At 37.3% G+C, this 20,998-nt stretch overlaps 1 protein-coding gene across 7 annotated transcripts in view; it reads right to left on the bottom strand.

The window, feature by feature from the left end:
• tbc1d1 (TBC1 (tre-2/USP6, BUB2, cdc16) domain family, member 1) overlaps positions 1-20,998 on the bottom strand; it is a 53,406-nt gene that overhangs the window by 7,350 nt on the left and 25,058 nt on the right. For 5 of the 7 annotated variants that reach the window (XM_056770898.1, XM_056770889.1, XM_056770879.1 and 2 more), the window contains 13 exons: positions 20,063-20,167; positions 19,629-19,761; positions 19,292-19,383; positions 18,699-18,815; positions 18,411-18,530; positions 18,034-18,120; positions 17,631-17,911; positions 17,098-17,175; positions 15,589-15,708; positions 14,091-14,227; positions 9,374-9,562; positions 6,924-7,085; positions 1,310-1,471 (listed from right to left, as the gene is read on the bottom strand). In XM_056770898.1, the coding sequence (XP_056626876.1) occupies positions 1,310-1,471; positions 6,924-7,085; positions 9,374-9,562; positions 14,091-14,227; positions 15,589-15,708; positions 17,098-17,175; positions 17,631-17,911; positions 18,034-18,120; positions 18,411-18,530; positions 18,699-18,815; positions 19,292-19,383; positions 19,629-19,761; positions 20,063-20,167 (1,783 nt within the window). The remainder of the gene's footprint in view (positions 1-1,309; positions 1,472-6,923; positions 7,086-9,373; positions 9,563-14,090; positions 14,228-15,588; positions 15,709-17,097; positions 17,176-17,630; positions 17,912-18,033; positions 18,121-18,410; positions 18,531-18,698; positions 18,816-19,291; positions 19,384-19,628; positions 19,762-20,062; positions 20,168-20,998) is intronic. The other 2 variants (XM_056770906.1, XM_056770915.1) reach the window with 2 other exon arrangements.

The following is a 20,998-nucleotide window of genomic DNA, read 5'->3' as shown; positions in this document are numbered from 1 at the left end:
AATGTGGCTCTCATTTAGGCTAGGAAGCATGTAGTAGTAATCTTTATATTTATTAGTTATTTTTATACAGACTAGTACCTACTACAAACCCCCCGTAAGATGTTAAATACTCTCCTACATCTGCCAAACGAATGAATCTAAATGTAAAACGGTAATTTTACAACAGCTGAAACGTAACGTGCCATAAAAAGGTACAATACCAAAATACTTTAAAATATGTGAAAACAGAATTTTACTGTTTAATGAAAATATATTGCAAATTTGAAAAATTTTGTGTAAAATAACAATAAAAACAATTGATAAAAATAAAGATTTTATGTTTTTTCTGGCGCCCCAGCTGCTCTACAGCGATGCGCAACAAAGTATCTAATCTAAAGTCTTGGTGGTTGCAAACGGTCTTCATTTAGCACAAAAACAATATCACAAAATGAGGGTTTGCACTGTCCATTGTCGCCGCTCATTTTGCTAAACCAAGAATCTTGCTAAAATTGTGAAAACAAAATCATAAAAGTAAATCTACTTCTTAACGAAAATATCAGTTCCAGATCATTTGACCAATCAGAATCCCCGTAGGTGGGGCGAGCATTGCGAGCTTTCGTTTATAGTAGCAAGTTGGCATGACAATTTCTGATATTTCCGTTATTCTATCACTTCTCGAGACCCTCACGTTCTGCGCTCATCTTACCTTTTCTAACGCAAAGATGCCTTCTGTGTGAACGGCCCCTAAGAACATACAGACAGTATTGCACAAAAAGTTGTAAAATAGGCCTCATTCACAACCTACATTCCTGTAAGATTAGGTATCTTCCTGAGTTGTAAAGCAACCCATCTCTCTTTCTCTCCCCTGTCACTGAGCTGAGAGCCAGTGACACCTCCCTTTCTTTGTCTGCGCCACCCCGCTAATCTCACCACCTTTACATCTGTTCATCTCTGCCTGTGTCTCACCCATTCATTCAGCCTGAGGTTCTGTTCGCGTATCTCCCCTATAATAACTGAGGTAATGATGATTTGGTTGAGAAAAGAGACTTTTGTGTATAGCAGGATGACAAATTCTGAGAAAATTCCTGGGGTAGGGCATGTGGAAGCATGTACAAGTGTATATGTTGTTAAAAATGCCGGTAAAAGGGCGAGAAAGAAGTTTTTAAGCATTCTTATTTCAAAGCCTTACATATTGAAAACATTAAACTGCTGCACAAACGAAAAGAGTAAGGTTACATAAAGATAAAAATATTGTCTGTTCATCTGGACGACAATGTAGTTCATTCTTTCATTCATTTTGAATCAGAGATGTTGTTTGTGTAATACAGACCCAGGTCTATGAGGATGGCATGCTGCTGGGATGTGAGCTGTTTCAGGAGGTCTTTATAAGGAGTGATGTTATTTGGAGGTTTGGGGCTGGGCACCTCCTGCCTCAGCAAATACTGCTCCGAAAGAAGCTTCCAGATTTCTCCACGATGCTGACGGGGAACACCTGAAAGAAAGAAAAAATCTGATGATAAAGAGATTTTTTGAGGGATCTTCACTGGAGCATATAATGTTTACATGCCATGAGCAAACTGTGCTGTGCGTTTTCTTAAGAAAAGATCTTCTTCGGTATAACACATATTAATCACTTCAAGAGGACAGTGTCAACACTGGCAACGACTGTATTCCTAAAAACTTCTTATACATACAAAATAAGCATATACACGTACTCCAAATTATGGCTGCAGGAATAATCATATTTTAATCGTGATTATGATTTCTACCTCCAATATAAACATACAGAAGTGCAATAAAACAGCAAAAAACTGACAGAATAATCGTGACTATTAATCGTGATTACAATTGAGAGCAAAATAATTGTGATGATCATATTGCCATTATCGTGCAGCCCAACCCCAAACCCAACAATAACTACAGGTCTAGAACTCGGTTCCTTTATGTGCACACAATTCAGGGGAGTCGCTAGACCCCTTTTACTGTCCCAGTATTAATTTCAAGTTTAAGTTTTAACAATTCGGTTTATTTGTTAGTGTAATCATTTACATTTGTAATTGGCGGACCAAAACTGATCTTTATGAAACATAGTAACCTAATTCATGCTTGTAAAAGCAACGCAGGGGAAATGTGGTCAAATCGTTAAAACGTCATATCTCAATCGTTATATGCGTAACATGCAGTTGCGCTATTATTTAGACTTCGGGCTCATGGGGTGTACATGGGACAATAATCAGCAGCAAAAAAGAGGGCTGAGCAAGTGACTCGTAGAGGAATTTTCGGAACGGCGCTCTCCACTCCACGAGAAATATCACTGCTCTGCTCCCCGCTACGCTCTCGCTTTGTTCACATGCTCTGGTTGTTAAAACAAACATTTGTGTTCTGTACTTTCAGTAATGAAATTAATATATGTAATTTACCAGCTCGGAAATTACATAAAAGTTGGCAGTAACTGTGGCTGAGATAACCATGTGCTGTTATAGGTAGTAAAGTTTAATGCAGTAAGCCTACAGTTGGTACAAAAAAATGAACCAGCTTTGTTTGGCTGTTAAACCAGAAAATATTTTTTTTAAAGATAATTTATGTTCTTTATACTATTTTGGGCCATAAAACGACCTACCCTAGTATTGTTAAACGGTAGGAATAGTGTCCATTGTGTCGCAAGTGAAAAAGTAATGGGGGACAATGCCCCAGTAGAGCTTAAGGTCTAGCAACACCCCTGACACAATTTAAAGTTAAATGTGTTATTTCCGCACAACCAGAAGCAGCAAATTGAATAAAATGAAAAAAAATTAAAAAGATAAATAATAGGGCTGTCAAACAAATAATCACAATCAAGCACATACAGAATGAAGGTTTGTGTTTGCATAATATATGTGTCTGTTCTAGGCATATTATTTTTGTATTTATAAACACATACAGATACACTCACCTAAAGTATTATTAGGAACACCTGTTCAATTTCTCATTAATGCAATTATGATGGTGGTGTAATGGTGTGGGGGATGTTTTCTTGCCACACTTTAGGCCCCTTAGTGCCAATTGGGCATCGTTTAAATGCCACGGCCTCCATCCCTTTCTGACCACCATGTACCCATCCTCTGATGGCTACTTCCAGCAGGATAAGGCACCATGTCACAAAGCTCGAATCAATTCAAATTGGTTTCTTGAACATGGCAATGAGTTCACTGTACTGAAATGGCCCCCACAGTCACCAGATCTCAACCCAATAAGATATCTCTGGGATGTGGTGGAACGGGAGCTTCGTGCATCCCACAAATCTCCATCAACTGCAAGATGCTATCCTATCAATATGGGCCAACATTTCTAAAGAATGCTTTCAGCACCTTGTTGAATCAATGCCACGTAGAATTAAGGCAGTTCTGAAGGCGAAAGGGGGTCAAACACAGTATTAGTATGGTGTTCCTTATAATCCTTTAGGTGAGTGTACATGTATTTATTTAATAAAAATAAAAATAAAATACTTAAAAAATATAAAAATGAACACAAGTTTATTTTTATTATTGGTAAATATAAATAAATACATCAAAATATTTGCTAAATATATATTCATTTAAGTGTATGTTTATAAATACGTAAAGTACATAAGTATATAGATTTTTATAATGTTAAAACAAACTTTTATTTTTGATGCAATATTAATCGCAATGAATCGTTTGAGAGTCCTATATGTCATTTGAGAGCAACCTGCTTTAGAATAATCTATGCTGGCGCTACTGTAGGACCTAGGATTTTTTGAAGTCGACCAATATGGGATAAAAGTCGCATCAATGTTCACTAGTCGATGACGTCCATTAATAAATAAAATAGGAGCTAGGAAATGTTTTGCAAAATGTTTTGCTGGATGTGTGCAGTTAGCGACTTGTGAAAATAGCCTCTAAATATATTGTATCCAAATTAGGGCTGGGCAAGTTAACGCAAAATTGTCGCGTTAACCTATTAACTAATTACCGGCGACAATAATTTTATCATTTTTCTTAATATCCTTATATGAATTGTTATGATAAAGAAACATTTGCATACCATAATTTAGTTGTTGAAGATGTGCTTTAAATATAGTACACTTTAAACTTTGTGTTGAAAGAATGTTGAAAGTCAGTTTATGTATAAGCAATACAACCAACAATCATTATAACTTGTATTGTCTATACCAAACTAGACAGAACACTAATGCCAAGGCAGTGGCAGATAGCTTTGGTTCCATATTTAATTTGATAACATTAATGTTTAAGATTTTAAAATGAAAAAACAGGTTTCTAGGTAGGCTATGAAAAAAATCTACCACTCTTATGCTAAAGCCAAATTCATTAGTTGCTGTGAAATGCATAAATGTTTATATTTTAAGCTAGGGATCGGCAACTGAAAATATTCGGCCGAAAATGGCAAAAACAGAATGTTTGAATAAGTGAAATTGGCGAATTTACTATACCGAACATGACGCGCTCTACTAATGCAGCAAACGCGTCGGAGGTGTACAGAGTATTTTAAAGCATGGAACTTGATACACCAGAGTACATTTCTGAATAACAGCATCTTTATCAGTTGCTAACTTGTGTACTCAGACTGAAGCGGGCGGTCTGGTAGTAGCCCAGCCGGTCGCGACATCCTTTGACATCATATACAGTGGTTGCTTGCATGAACAATAATCCCTGTAATAAACAATTTGTCAACTTGTCCTGTTCACTACCTCTCTAGCTTTGACTCTATTGGCCCCTCAGTGGTTGATGAGTTAATTAAGCTGTCTAATCCCTCTACTAGTCTTCTTGATGCTGCACCTACCTCTTTACTGAAGAATTGTCTGACTGCTTTGTCACTAACCCTTACTCATTTTATTAATTCGTCCGATTCATGTGATATTGTACCATATAAACTTAAAATTGCTGCTGGCACCCCAGTCCTTCATACACTTGGTCTTGATCCTACTTCCCCAAGTAATTAAAGATGTATCTCAAACCTTTATTTTCTCTTCAAGCTACTAGAAAAGGTTGATGATGCTCAGTTACATGCCCATTTAACAGCATACAACCTTTACAAGCCCTTTAAAACTGGTTTTTGCACATTACAGTTCAGATGTACCTCAAGGTTCTGTTTTGGGGCCTCTTCTTTTCACTATTTATATGATACCTATTGGACAAATAATAAAAGTTATGGGTTTAATTTTCATTGGTATGCAAATGACATTCAGATCTATTTTAGTTTACCTTCCACCTCAGTGTTTCATCCACTTGCTTTATCAGCTTGCATCATGGAACTCAAGCTCTGGCTGGAGACAAACTCTCCAATTTAACTCACGTGAAATCTCAAGATTATTCTGATTGGCTCCAAAACTCTAACTTCCAAGTAATCTGGAAAATTGATAGATTTAGATGGTGATTTGAAATCTTGGTGTTCTCATTGATTCCACGATCATTTAATGATAACATTGGTAAAGTGGTGAAAAGCTCTTTACCACCTACATAATATCTCTTGCATTCGATCCCGTCTCAGTCAGCAAGATGCTGAAACTGTCCTACATTCATTTGTCACATCTAAATGAGACTACTTTAATGCACTCCTCTCTCGTCTCTCTGCTAAAAACATCAACCGATTCCAATATGTTCAGACCTCTGCAGCTCTCGTGATCGCCCACACAAGAAAAAATTATCACATTACGCCTATCCTCTATCACCTCCACTGGCTTCCTGTTTCTCTGCGAATGAATGATAATGTTCTAATTCTCACTTATAAAGCTCTACATAACCTTGGTCCCACATATTAATCTGATTTATTAAGCTTTATTCCCCAGCTCGCTCCTTCAGATCTTCCAGGATAGGTTTGTTAGTCACCCCAAAATGTCGTCCAGCAACTATGGGAGCCAGGTCATTTAGTGCTGTGGCACACAGATTGTGGAATGATGTGCCTCAAAACATCCGTCAAGCATCCTCAATTTCCTCCTTCAAAAACTTCTTAAAAACAAATAAGTTTTCTGAATATTTCACCTCAGTTCTTGATCTATGATCCTTTTTTGTTTTTCGTCCATGAATTGTTCTTTCGGGATATGTCATCTGATCTCTGTGCTTGATGTTAATGTTTATTTAGCTTTATTCTTATATTTTGACTTTGGAAAGTGACCTTGGGTGTTGGAAAGGCGCTATATAAATTAAAAAATATATATTATTTAAAAAAAGCTTTCAAAAAGTCACCAGAATTACTGGATAAACATGTAACTCAGTTCTGGATGTTTATTTTAGAATGTGTTAAGACATTTACAAGAGTATGAATTAAATGTGCTTTGTTTAAAGCAGGTGAGTTAGCAACATGGGGGCATTTGAGTTCGGAGCTCGCCTGCTTCATACAATGCAAAATTAATATGCAACATTATAGCAGATCCATCATGACAGCGGTTGTGGACACAGGTGGGTGAATGTACCAGTACCTTTTATGTACATGTAAATAGTACTGTTGCGCTGAACTTGAACAGGTGTGTGAGTGTATGTAATTTAACCTGTCATTCAAAACAATTTTCTGCCGAACTACCAAAGTAACTGGAAGACAGCACTTCCTTCACTACAAAACACACACCTGCATATTATTACCAAACACACCTTACACAGACATTCAGCACAATAAAACTTGTTATGTTTCACAAAAGCAAATTAGAGACTGAGACACACACCCCTGACACAGTTTATACAAATCGAATCTCTCTGAAAAGTGATAGTTAAACTATTTAAAACAACAGATGACGTACTCCCCGGTCAACATGTTTGGTATTGCGTTTGGTTAATCTAGGTGTCAATATGGTGATGTGTCAGGCTGTCGGTACACTTGCCCGGGCAACACATCAGTCAAGTATGACAGGCTACAGAACAACCTGCACAATCAAACAACATCAAGCGCAAACTACATTCTTATGTATTTACGAATGTGTCTTTTTCGTCTACCTTGTCCCATGGCTGTGTGGATCTCCTGTGTGTCGAATTTGACCTTGGACCTCCCAGAGGTACACAGCATCCTTTCCCACACCAAGGTGACATCTTTCAGGCAGGGGGTGATCTCTTCGTAGTCCAGCTTCAGTCGTCTGCACTGCAGATCGCTCTCTGAAGCTATACAGATCAAAACAAACAATAAAAAGTCACTACACGTGGGACAGACACAAACAGTTCAAGGTCAAAGAAAAATATATAGTTCTGCAAACATATCAGAGCTAGTTAATATATTCTTGTAAATTGATTATGTAAGATGAGATGAACTGGGTTATCATGTATAAACTCATTGAAATTGATTGGAGTCAAGATTTTCACTGTCACACGCATACTGACAGAAAATACAAATAATTTGAGACGCATAACACCATTCAATTCGATTCATAATTATTTGTTTTGATGATATCAAACATCAGTATCTTATGCAACAAATGTGACTTTTTCACACCATTATTTTTTGTAGTGAATGTGATAAGTGATAAGTGAAGGAAAGTCAATTGTTTATAACTTGATAAAAGATAAACAATGTATATCCAAAGCTGTGATTTAGATAAAGTGTTGCTAATTTATAAAACACAATATCCATGTGTTATTAAATATTTCCATAAAAAAAATTTAGATTATGCATATATTATATGCATTTTATATTTACATTAATACATATCTCATATAAAAAAGTATATAATTGTTATATATTTTTTTACTTCTTATAGCTAACAACATTAGAGTCCAGAATCGCATCCAGATTATATATATATATATATTTTAAATAATACATGTCTGTGCACTATGTTTATTTTGTATTAATAAACACATATATGCAGGAAATATTTGAATGTATAAATTAATATTTATGTACAATTAAAATTATATATAAAATGTATACATTTTTAAATTCTTTAAATATATACACGGGTATGTGTTTATAAATACAAAATAATATGCAAGGAGTATTATGTAAAAACAAACTTTTATTCTGGAAGCAATTAATCATATATAAGCCCTAATAATGATATTGCAATCCTAAAAATTCTGGTTTATTTTCAAACTGGGGTTTGGGTCAAAAAGTGACGAATCTTTCAACCCATTGTTTGGACAAATATAAACATGATCTGAGTTGATATAACTCAACGGCCGAGTTTGTCCCTTTTAGACCCAATGCTGGGCTGAAACATCCCAGCATTTTGGGGGGGGGATTTGATATAAAAAATTGGCGTGTCCAAACCTTTGCAACTAGTCCAGAAGGCCTTTTAAAGGCTTTTAAGCAGCAAGCAAGAGAAGAATAAACGTAACACAAGGTAAATAAATGTTGAATTCCCATCATTCCTAGCTACTGTACAGCACCTTTGATAAGTCACTATGGTTGTAGTAAGACTGACTCACCTACCAAAGCAGAGAACTCTCATTTAACACACACTCTCATAAAAACAGGAAGAGGTAAGAACAGGAAGAGAAAGTAATATTCTCCACCCTTCCTTACCCACCCCACTATAAGACAAAAGAAAGAATAAAGACAAAACTGGAAGCAACTTTTGTATACATTTTGTTAGATGTAGGGCAGACAGTTTTCTTCCACGTCAAAACTGACCCACATATTCATGCCCACAGCCTATTCAATAAGTCTGGTTTATTTTTTCAAGCTTTTCTTCTCTCTTCAAGTGATGAAAAGCATTTCAGGGCATGGCGGGACAGGGAGCGACACTGCCAATCATGTGCACGCCCAAATCAGAGCTCATCTGTGCCAGCAAAGCCTTTCGATTGTCATAATTATCTCATAACCTGCAGTAGGGACTTCCAACGAAAGAGGTGGGTCTGGGTGTGTAGAGGTTTTATTGTGTGTTTGTGTGTGCAACTGTTAATGGGAGGTGAGGTCAGGAAAAGTGCCAGCAGAATGTAAGCCAGGCAGATAATCTGTATACTAGCAACAAGGTGACATAAAAACAGCTCTGAATTCCCAAGAACCACAGAAGGAAACTCAATTGAACTTTCGAACACTGTTCATTACACCCTAAGGCAAGAACAGTTTATTCTTCATATACCGTGTGCATGTTTTGATTGTCTTAAAACCGATGTTCAATTGTGCAGAGTAAAATGAATTTACTCTGCACAATTGAACATCGGTTTTAAAACAAAGGGCCACTCGGCGAGCACAGTTTTCTTTTTTGGTGAACTATTTCTTATTGGAAGAAACACTTTGTTTAAAAAGTTTTATAAATAATTTAATAATTGTTGTAAAAATATACTTGGCTTTTTATTAAGTTGTAAACTGGCTTTATTTATGTCACAGTCACAGGAATTGTGAATTGCTATTATATGCAATTTGTTCATTAAGTGCTCATTAAAGTTTTTCAGCTAGTCAATTGTCTGTATGAGTGACCGTGTTTGCTGTGGTCAGGAGATGTGTTTACCTTGAAGTTTTTGGTTCTCTTTCTCCATCCGCAGCAGTAGGATCTGTTGAAGAATAGCTTTCCGCCACAATTCCCTCATCTCCTCCCCACTCCACTTTCTCCTCTCCTCAGGTACCGCCCCCAGAGAACTGTCGCCGCCCCCCAATCCACCTCCGAGCGCCATTCTGCTACCGACTTCTAAGGTAGATTCTGAAAAAAAATGCAGGTCAGTTTTACGTGGCGGATACCAACATCAACATGACACAGCATGAACTACTAACATTAGTTGACAGAGTTTTCAACTTTTACAAATCAACATTACTAATGTTACTTTAAAATGATTATTTGTTATTGTAATGAAAGTCAATGGATGCAAACCAACAAAAAAATGTTAAATCTGGCATCAGTGCACACATTTCTCTGTTCTCGCTTCACGTTATGCAATACTTAAATGTAGTTTCCCATAAATTGACCATGTGACTAGATGTATTCAAAATCATTGTAAAACAGGCAATTTATTGTATGCTGTACACATCAGTTAAACTATATATTAATGCAGTGTTGTTTATTCTCATAAAGTAACTCAATATTGGTATTGGATATTGATGGTATTGGATAAGAGTGCACCTTCTTCTTAAATCAGTTAAGATGAGACGCAAAACATCAGAGGTTCCTCATGTTTGCAAAAAATAACAATTAACAGAAGAACAAACCACAAAAAAAACATACAGCACTCTGAAAAAATGCGAAACACACACACACACAACAACCATAAACACACCGGCAGAGTGATAAAAATAACAATGAGCGCCACCCAAACTATAGGGTGGACCCCAAGGCCTTAAAATACCCTTTTTGTCTACAAAAAAGAGAATGTTCAAAAATGAAAGGAAAAAAGTACTTGTTGTGCGTAATTCTATTTATGTATACCAGTATTATTGATAGTATAAACAAAGAGAAAAGGAGAGATCACCTGATATAGTGCAGGAAAAAAATAAAATCATAGTGTTTCATTAAAACATTGCTCGCCTACGCACGTTTATCTCACATTTCATTTTGCAACTAAAAAACAGACCTCACCTCAGCAACTGAAGCTCTTGTTCCTCCCTCAGACCAATCTGTACAATAATTTTACAAATGAAAGACTATCTGGGATTTCAATTTGGGATAGACTTGTACAGACTCAACCTAGTTGACACACTTTGACAAATCCTTTTTGCATTTAATTTTATTTGCATGATTTACCTTATCGCTGCCGCCCTTCTGAAACCTTGTATCTCCAAATCTTATAATTTTTCCCCCCGATTCCAGCAATTTTGTTATATGCTTCTGTCATTTTATAATTTGTTTGTTTCTTCTTTATGTTGCTATAGATGATAGACAATTTCGCATCTGCCCAAAGATAACGTCCGGTCTATGTTTGTTGACGCTCTGGCTAGTGGCTAATAATAGAACATTTTATATTTTATTTATATTTATATTCATGTTCTACCGTAGAATAATGGTATTAAATAAACAATTTGTTGAATTTTGTTGTCTATTAATATAATAAAAAAATCAATTTGTTGGATGGGTCATATAACTTTGTATTTAAGTTAAGCCAAGTAACAGTTCTTCTACTGGTAACTGATATAATACTGGCTACACATTCTTGCTAGCTAATGTAATTAGTTATCAGAATGTTATTAGTATTTTCTTTTGCTTGTTATCAAAAATAATCTATTGGGACTTTGCAAATTCTTTGCAAATGTGTACCGGAAGTTAAGTTCTGGCCACTTAAGGATTGTGGCGAGGCGCCAAGCTCCAAATCAGCATCGCCAAAGAAAGGGGCACAATAAGCACGCCCACCTGCCGGTCTTCAGCACCTGCGCCTCGTTCCCACACGGGATAAAAGCACAAGCCACAGGCAGATGTGTGAGCTTCGACTCCAAGACAGATGTACATATTGACTTCTCATATGTTTCTCTCAGTTTTTATGTACGATTCCCAGACACCAGTGCCTGACGACCGGACAAAAGGATCACAACCCCAACAGCACGATAGCTGCAGCTACTCACCACTAGGACAGATTCCTCACGCGAGCAATACCCTCCCTGGACACTTCACACTACCACACTTCTGGTTACACTGTTAAATAAATCACCCTGTGGGTTATTGCAACTACAAGTGTGTTCGTTTCGTGTCTGCTTTGCAACAGCATGCATGCGCAGACATAAGCGTTCGTTTATTTTGTAGCTTTAAAAACAACTATATAAAAAAGTATTATTATAAATGTCATGTATATATTTTTTTGTTAATGTTAATTTTTATAATTTTAGTGCCTTAAACTTGTGTCAGTTTATTTCTGAGACAAAATTGAAATGTTTTGTTTTGTTTCGTTTATGTTTTTTAGGTCAATATTTTATTTTATTTCAATAAAGAGAAACATTTCCCAAGTCTTAAGGTTGGTTAACTTTAATAACCTTAGTACACATACACACTCATTCAGTGTTGGTCTCTCAATATCTATATCTTTCATCACCACATAATTAATGGCTTCCAGGTGAACAGCCATCTTCTCCCAAAACAATAATTTCTTATGTCAAGAATCACACACACACAAACCTGACCCAGTTGGGGCAGTCCATGTGTTTGAGTGTACAGTAAGTGTGGAGTGAAGTATGCAGCGGTGGACACAGACGCACTCGGACACTTTGGCGCCTGTCACTCCCTTTAAAAACACACAAGCAAGCCACTCCTTCTGTAAATAAGTGCCGTTTCAGCTCAGACCAACACCTTGCCAGTGTGCAAACACACACACAAATGGGTCAATACAGTGCTTTCCTGTAGCTGTCTGTCAACATGACTTGCACACCACGCCCCCCACACACACACACATTACCTCATTAACACAAACAAGATTTAACTCCGCACAGACACACACTTGTCGAGACCCAACCACATATACTGTAGAAATGCACAAACTTGCATAAGAGTGATCTAGGCATGCATCTTGCTTTGAGGAAGTGTACTCGTATTACTGCAAATGCGCAAATAAGACATAAGTAAACGACAAAGAGGTATTTAAGATCCATCCAGTTCCGGCAAACCAGGTATTAAATTACTTTCTGTCGTGCACTATGAGAAGTGACAAACTATTAATTTGTGTACGAGTCAACCAATAAACTATTATTTATGACAAGCGTCTGGGTAGGCGTTGAAGTCATCTAAAGGTGAAGCGTGTCATTTCCTTTTATAACACTAAACAGTTTACTGTGTAGATAAAAATAAATTAAGCAAGCAGGTTGACTACCCGAAAAACACTTTCGAAATCAACTCAACCAATAGCGCGACTTCTTTACATTATCATAACTTTCAAGCACATGACTTGTGGATAATGTCTTGCACACCTGAGGGGTGTTTTGACATCCGGATCAACGTTTACTTTGAGTCACTGCCAACACTGACAAGCTACCAGTTTGAAAATAACAGGCCTGATTTGTAGTTTTGGCAGCTGGGGAATGACAGAAATACATCTGGCTCAGGAAAGAAAAAATAACAGGACAGCACTGACAAATTTATGTCTGTGATTGGGGCAAATAAAGAGGGTGATAATCAATTCTGTTTCTCTGCCAAAATAAATATCAAACCTGACCAAACACACTGCCAACTGTCAGATGCACTCGCTGGTTGTTGAACCTGTCAAGAGCAAGAGCTCCAGCCGGAGGACATGTCAGAAACTGCAGCCTGTAGACACTGTCATTTGGTTGAGCTGATCTACAGTAGTGGACAAAAGTGATGTACGGCAGGCATATTTGTACACGTTGCCACAGGTTAGATTGAACTTACAGTATCTGACAAAAGAAAACTACAGTATTTCAGAAAAAATATTCTAATAAAAAAGTTGACTTCCAGTCGGTGTTTGGTTATAATAAAAAATATTGTTTATATTTCATTTATATTAATATTTTATTATATAAACTACTCAAGAGTTATTGGTCTTTGCAGAATTCTACCAGAAGTTACGTTTAGGCCACATAGTGTTTGTTTATGTTGTTTCTGCAGAAAACCTTCACAGGAAATAAAGCATTTGCATTCTCCTTAATTAATATTTTCCTGATAATTGTTTTTTGATCAAAAAAGCTGTTCTTGACTCAGGCCTCGTAAGTTTTGTGCATGTACAGTAAAAATCACTTTGGGCCACTACTGTAGACGACGTCGATAGTCGAACTAAGTAATGTTGGTACACCTTAAACTATAAAGTACGTAAAAGAAAAAGAAAAGATAGTAAAAGATTGTCTCGAATGTGGACATAAAATTATGCGTGTGTCTCATTAAATAGATATCAAATAAACATTTTAAAATGGCAAATTAAGAGTTCGTTTGCAAACCCAGATAACTCAGTTTAAAAAAAATCATGGCTTTTTGTTTTCCATTCACAGTGATCTAAATCAAACTGAATTTGATCAGCTATCAGATTTAACATTAAGGCAGTGCAGAAACTCACATGCTATTAAGAATTAAAATCTATTCTTTAATAAAATAATGTATTTCAACTCTGGCACAGTAAAACACATTTTTTGCCAGTCTTCATCTGCTTTTAATACTGTCCTAATCTGTCAAATCATTTGGCAACTGCCAATATTCAGAGCCCGAAGAATAAAAGTAAAGTGTGTCGTGTCTGCACCACTGCATATGCTGTAGTCTGCATGCATACTGTTTCACAAAGCAACAATGCAACCACATTTGCGTGTGTTACCTTTGCTGTCTGAGCCCTTCTGTGGTGTGGCGACTCTTAAGAAGATCTGTTGTCTCCAGGAATGTCTTCGGTTACGTAATGGACTGTCATCACCAATGACACACACGGCACCAGGACTGGACAGAGCTGCCACATCACTACACACACACACACAGATGTACATAGTGTAAGCATAGGCATCCATACACAAATGCACTGAGGCAGTGTTAAGAACAAAACAGTGTCAAACTTATTGTATAACATGATATTTAAGAAGTCAATTTAACAGCAATTAATTTAATCAATCAATATTTGACCAGAAAATGTCCCAAATGAAGATAATAAATACTAATCTAGATAGTTTTGATATCTAAGGAGCCTTTACGCGTCTCCAAGTGGTTCTTTATAAACTGTTTATTTAACTTTTTATTAAAAGGTTTTTAATGCAAAATTGTAGCCCGCAATCAAGTACAATTAGGCTAAATTTTAAGAGTTTGGTTCCAAAACGCGATAAACGGTATTTAAAAAAAATGAGTTTCCGCCAAAATCAGAATTGCATCAGGTCGGTATTGAAAAGTCACTTTTTAATTTCACGCAATGTGTTATTCTGTCATGTTTTCTCCCTTTATCCAAACCGCAATACACGCTCACTTCTATGAAGAATGCGATACTGTATATCCGCTCATCCAATCACAGCACACCATTCCACCCATTGTTAACAGTAATGGTGGCGGTCGGCATCCTAGTTTCCATGATCTACTTTGTACTTCGTGTTCAACAAACAAACCAAAAAATTACTGCATAGATGAACTTTTGCTTGTTTCTGCGGTGGGGAAGAAAAGTAAGCCATCAGAATCTGATCATTTACATGAGGACATTAAGAAGATGAGGCACTGATTTTTAACATTAAAAAATGATCTGGTGAATTCATTTTAGGTGCGATGACTTATTGAATAAATAAGTCCAGTTTTTGTCCAGTGTATGAAGATTAGTATTGTATTGAGTTCAAAGGCTGCCATATGTGGATCAACTCACTTTTTTGTGTATTTTCAACAGTTTCAATATGAAAAATAATAATAATTTTTTGCATTTTGGGGAAAATAATATCAGTTTTTATAATAAATCGTTTAAAATCAAAAATCAGATTTAAATTGTTTATGTTACTAGAACCTAATGATGCCATGTGAAACTCTTTAACAGAAAATAGGGGTTTTCATCTTGCGACTATTTGTAAAGAAAACAAATTTCTACTCAAATTAATCGAAATGGATTTATAGCGTTTTGGAATCAAACTCTTCATTTTTTCGTGAAGAAAAAAGATTTATTCATGTAAAACAATGCATGGAAAGGACAGTCCATGTTTCACCAAAAGTGCATCAATAATGAAACATTGAAGAAAATGTGTTCCTAGGTTGCTCTTATGATCCATTATCCCCATCAGCCACTGAAGGAGATGCAGAAAAATACCAGAGATGGAGAAGAGAGAATTGAAAGGATGGAATGAAAAGGGAGACAGTACCTCTTCCTCTGAGAGTCACAGCTATCATCGCTCTCCACTAAAGGGGCCAGAAATTTGAGGAAATTTGGTACAGAAGCAGAGGAGTGTAATCTCGCCCTGAACCCACTCAGCCCTGATGGACTAAGAGATAGAGCGGGTGAGTGACAGAGAGAGAGAAAAAACCAAGAGAGAGGCCAGAGAGTAAAGACCAGTAAGGACCAGCAAAACAAATTCATGACTTACGGAAGGGCAACTAACTGTAATGTTTCAAACATGTTATTTCATTTGCATTAAATAACACACTCACAACGTTTACTTTATGATATCCTAACATTGCAAAATAACAATAAAGGCCCGGTTACAAGTTTGATAACTACATGACATGCTGGTTACGTAACTACATCGCCCCAGGCACCTAATTTTATTACAAATAAATCTCCAATAATGCCTTTACAAATTCGTCAGTTTGCAACGTTGCTAATTACATAATATTCGAATACTATATTATTGTCAACATATGACTTATGGGCTATGTAACTACAGCCTCATGTACACATGATTTTATAACCATTAAATGTAATTATAAACACTGCCATTCACTTTACTATTTAAAGTGATAGTTCCACCTTTACTCAACCTCCTGTCACTTCAAACCTGACTTTCTTTTTCTGCTGAACACAAAAGAAGATATTTTAAGGAATGTTGTTAACTAGCCCCCATTTACTTGCATTGGTTTTGTGTCCATGCAATAAGAGTCAATGGGTGTCGGTGCTTTTCAGCTACCAACTTTCTTCAAAATATATATATTTTTGTGTTCAGCGGAAGAAAGTCATGCAGGTTTTAAATGAGAAGAGGGTGAAAATGTTTTCTGTTTCAATAATACAGCAACCTGTCACTAATTCAAAATAAATCTGATGATTTAAAACTATTTCAGCATACTACACATACAATAGGCTGCTCTTTTAACATTGTGCTGTCTGGCAAAAAAAAAGCGTTTACCTTAAAAGAGTATAGAAGCTGTACTTGCCATTTTACACGGCGAGGTCTTATTCATTTATACATCTGTATTTTTTGTAATATGTTTCTTTATGTTTGGCTGCTAATGGGAACCAATCAATAAAGAATCTATGGATCAATCGAATGAGAGATAGAAAGATTGCCCAGGGGTGTGTATAGACTTAAAAGATGACTCTGATCACCCAACAACCTGTCACTCAAAAAGCAACCTGCATGCTGGACATGCACTAATTTTGTGGCCGTGATTGATGCATTAATACATTTGCATAATTTGTTAAGTGAATCACGTCCTAAAAACAGACACATGCACAATTGATATAAATAGTAATGTACTGAGAAAAAGATATATTCTTAATTGCAAATCCCTCTCTATTTTTACTACACTACAAACTCTAAAATTAAAAGAAACAAAAACAAACTTATTTTCAGGGGAAAGTTCCCTGGTTTGTTTGTGAGTGATACGAGAATGAGAAACCGTGCACGCACCCACGCATGCACTCACACACACCTCACCTTCGCTTAGGGGGCCGAGCGGAATGATCAAGATCAAAAGCACGTGGCCTCATAGGCCGTAAAGAGGAAGAGGAAAGACTGACGAATGAAAAAGTACAGTAGGGTTGGAGTACATAACAGAGAGAAAAATAAACCAAAAACAGAACAAACAGAGTGAGTATAAGTCAAAGAGAAGTGAATTTCAATTACAGCCTAAAAGTGGAGAACAGGAAAAAAAAGTGACTGGAATCTGCTGCTGGCAATGGTAATAACACTGTGCGTTCCGCAAATGTAAGTACGTGGTTTGTACTTCCATTGGAACTGTCACAAACAAAAACAAAATTGTGTCCACAATTTGTTTCAACAAACTGAAAATGAGCTACTGCAATGCCAACTGATGCTAATGTATCATAAGTACAGACTACTTACACATATGGCTACACAACGCAGCCAAACACAATTAACCACAAAAGGATCTGTTTCAATAAACATATACACGCAATCTGAGTTTTTCTGACTGATTCGTGCAACTGGGTACACACACACTGGCTCACTTGCTCTGGTGTGGAGAGTCTGTGCTGACAGAGTAGTGCCGGACCAGTTTGGGTTTGTTGGCTGCAGAGAGCTGTTGAGGGGGAAGGCTCGGGCTGGTCGACGACAGCGTGGGAGAGTGACTGATCGTGCTCGCTCGCCGCCTGAAACCCTGAGGCGGGCTCTCAGGACTCTCGTGACCTGCGACTGAGCCTTCGAGGCGCTTCAGGTCCCCCGTGGAATTATGGGAGCGGAGTGGACTCGAGGGGAGGAGAGAACAGAGAGGTTCCTCCAATGATGTTTCCTTTACAGATAACGACAAGAAAAAAATCGCTATTTTAAATGCAGTGTTTAGACCATTGGTTATAGATACATATTATATAACTTCCTGTGAAAAGAAAGTGCATTTGTGTGTGTTTTGCAGACCTGGTTTGTGCTGTTTATTGTGGTGGAGCTGGAGGAGTTGCTCTCTTCTTCACAGTTCTCCTTCTGGGGTTTGGACTTAGTGCCGCCCTGTTGTAAACACACAGTAGTAATATATAGCCATGTAAATGATAAAGCTTATTTGATTCGGTTTTACTTCACCCGTCAAACCCTGTCTATAATAGCTATGTTTCCATACAAAAATAGCCAATTGAACTAATTCGCAATTTGCATAAAACATTTGTTATGCTTCCCTAATGTTATGTTACAGAAAACACATTATGTGAGCTTCAGTGTCAATAGTACCAGTGGTGGTGGCCACATGTCATTTGCGTAGTTCTTACAGTACTGTCAATGTCCGAGACAATAAATGTGTTTACCTTCCAGATCCCCTCCAATGATTCAGTGAGCGATCGCTTTGCTCTAGACTTGAATTCCTCCAGACGCACACGACTGGAACTCATACTACTTTCTGCATTCACCGGACCCTCCTGAGTAGCCTAAAACACACACAAACACAGAGACCATGCTTACACCTGGTATTAACATTCTCTACATCTAGATCTAGGGCTTTCCACCTGCGATCAGATCAACAAAAATGTTAAAATTAGGTATAAACAGATACAAGCATATTGACCTATGACGTCAGCTTACAGAATGAAACCCACCTTTTTTGTCTCTCCATCGTGTGTGTGAGTGTGTGTCTTCTGTTTGTCCTCGTAATGTCGCCTGAGACATGATACGATCAACTCGTTCTCCTCCTGATCCGACTTCGGCCTGGCTTTCTGCTTGCACACAAACAAGGGTAAGGTTACATGCCACTTCTTCTAATGGCCACAAGATGGCATTGGTGACTCAAGACCAGAAATGAGCATGGTCAAAAAATGATCTCAAGTATTAAATCATTTATTTTAACTTTTGGAAAACAAATTCGGGAATCAGTTTGTGTTTTTTTATTCTACTTTCACACTTTTTGTTTAACTTTTAGATTTTAGGGTTCAATGAAAGAATTGTCAAGTTTTGTCCTTTTTCGTAGATGACACACAAACTATCCTTTCAAATTTTTCCTCAAGTGTTCAAATACAGATCAGTCAGTTGAATCATTCAGGTTGAACGTGGTATCAGGACGCTAGGCTAGTTGCCCAACTGGTTTCATTTATACCATCGCCACACCCATAAAACAGAGAAACAAACATTTCTCTAATGCCACAGTTGAGAATCTCTCTCCTCACCCACCACCAGTATACGAGTATATACCCACCATTGTGGTCTCAAAAACAGCTGCCTGCTCCTGATTTTCCAGCCCTGCCAAATGCTTCTGTAGTTCCAGCTTGGCTTTGGATGGATGTAGACCTGCACATAAAACCATTCCCTGATCATCATACAATATGCCTTCATAAATTCTCTGCTCACACAAAAAAGCTCTGCACCAGATTTAAGTGCATGTACAGATTCGATTCGAGTTACATGGGATTCTTTGTACATGCTTTTGTTTGACTGGACAAAACAGGAAGGAACATAAAAAAGGGAACATCAGGACATAGTAATAGTGATATAATGAGAGAGAGAAGTAATATGACAAATAATAGACATCTGACCCTCTATTCTGTCACAGACTCTATGAAGCTGCTGCAGGGGACAGCTGTCACACTGTTGACTCTGGGTCCTACTGTTCTGCTGGAGGGCTGCCACGGAGAACGCCTGCTTCAAAGTCAACATGATCTCATCCACCTGAACCCAGAAGAGTGACGTGCGCTTAGATCATTTTTGAGACTTTTGACTTTAAATTGGAATAAAAGTTCAGAGAATACATTCTGTAAAAGTATTCCTGACAGGATGAAATGAGAACAGGATATGGCCAAATTTAGTGAGGCAAATGGAAGGATGTTTTCACACACATGCACACGCGAATGCACATACATTTGCTAATAAGCTTACTGACATTTATATTTAATATTTTCATCCTTGAACCAAAACCAACATAATTTAGTCATGTTTTGAACACTGAGATGTACTCATCTATGGGTCTCACCAGAGCTTCATTGGCGCATTGGAACACATAACAGACAAACTGACAACCTCCACACTCCACCGTCTCCCTGCATATGAAGCCAAAGTGGTCCACATGACGAATACCCTGAAAAAATACATATAGACAAAGGGAAATAAATAACAATGTACCACTTTGGTAATATCACCAGAGGTTGCGCTAGACTTTTTCATTGTTTGTCATTTTGACGGAGAGGCTTGTAAAAAATCTGTCTTTATCCGTCACTATGGTGCAAGGTGATATAACATGCTTATTAGCATGCTTATGACATCATCTCGACGTGAATACGTTTACTCCCTGAACATAATGTATTTTAATACAATGGAGGAGACACAGAGAGACATTTTACCACTCACCGAAAGTCAATTAATTATTCAAAATCATGGACGGCATTCAGATTTTTCCGTCACTGGGCGGAGAATTTCGGTTAATGGAAAAAAACTGATGTACTTAAGTGTTGGAAGTACATCTACATTTATACATTTGGGATACAGATTTATCAAGAGCAACGTACACTGAATTCACTTCCAAACGTCCTGTTATTTATAACAAGTAAATAACAATGTTTAAATAAATAAATGTGTAATGTTAATACAAAAGGTTTGGTTTCTAAATGTTGTCTGTAGGGTTGGGCGATGAAGTCGCCATGTGGCGTTATATAGTGAGCCGCGTCTTTATACAATGCGAGCTGCTCAGACACACGTCTTTAAACAACGCAGGCAAAGCACGGGCTTCTTTATACAGTGCGGCTGCCCAGAGATGCATAGTCTTTCCACAACGATGGCTGCGCAGACACGCATCTCCTTTATAGCCCAGATTTATAAATTCAGGCAGGTCTGTGCAAACTGTGCATCCTCTTTAAAAAGCACAAGCTTCACAGTTATAAACTCAAGCGAGTCTGTACAGTGCAAGCTTATG

The sequence above is a fragment of the Triplophysa dalaica genome, chromosome 2, assembly GCF_015846415.1.
Source record: "Triplophysa dalaica isolate WHDGS20190420 chromosome 2, ASM1584641v1, whole genome shotgun sequence".
In the NCBI taxonomy this organism is placed as follows: Eukaryota; Metazoa; Chordata; class Actinopteri; order Cypriniformes; family Nemacheilidae; genus Triplophysa; species Triplophysa dalaica.
Note: the sequence above shows the minus strand (reverse complement) of the source record. Positions and strands in the feature narration are given on the sequence as shown.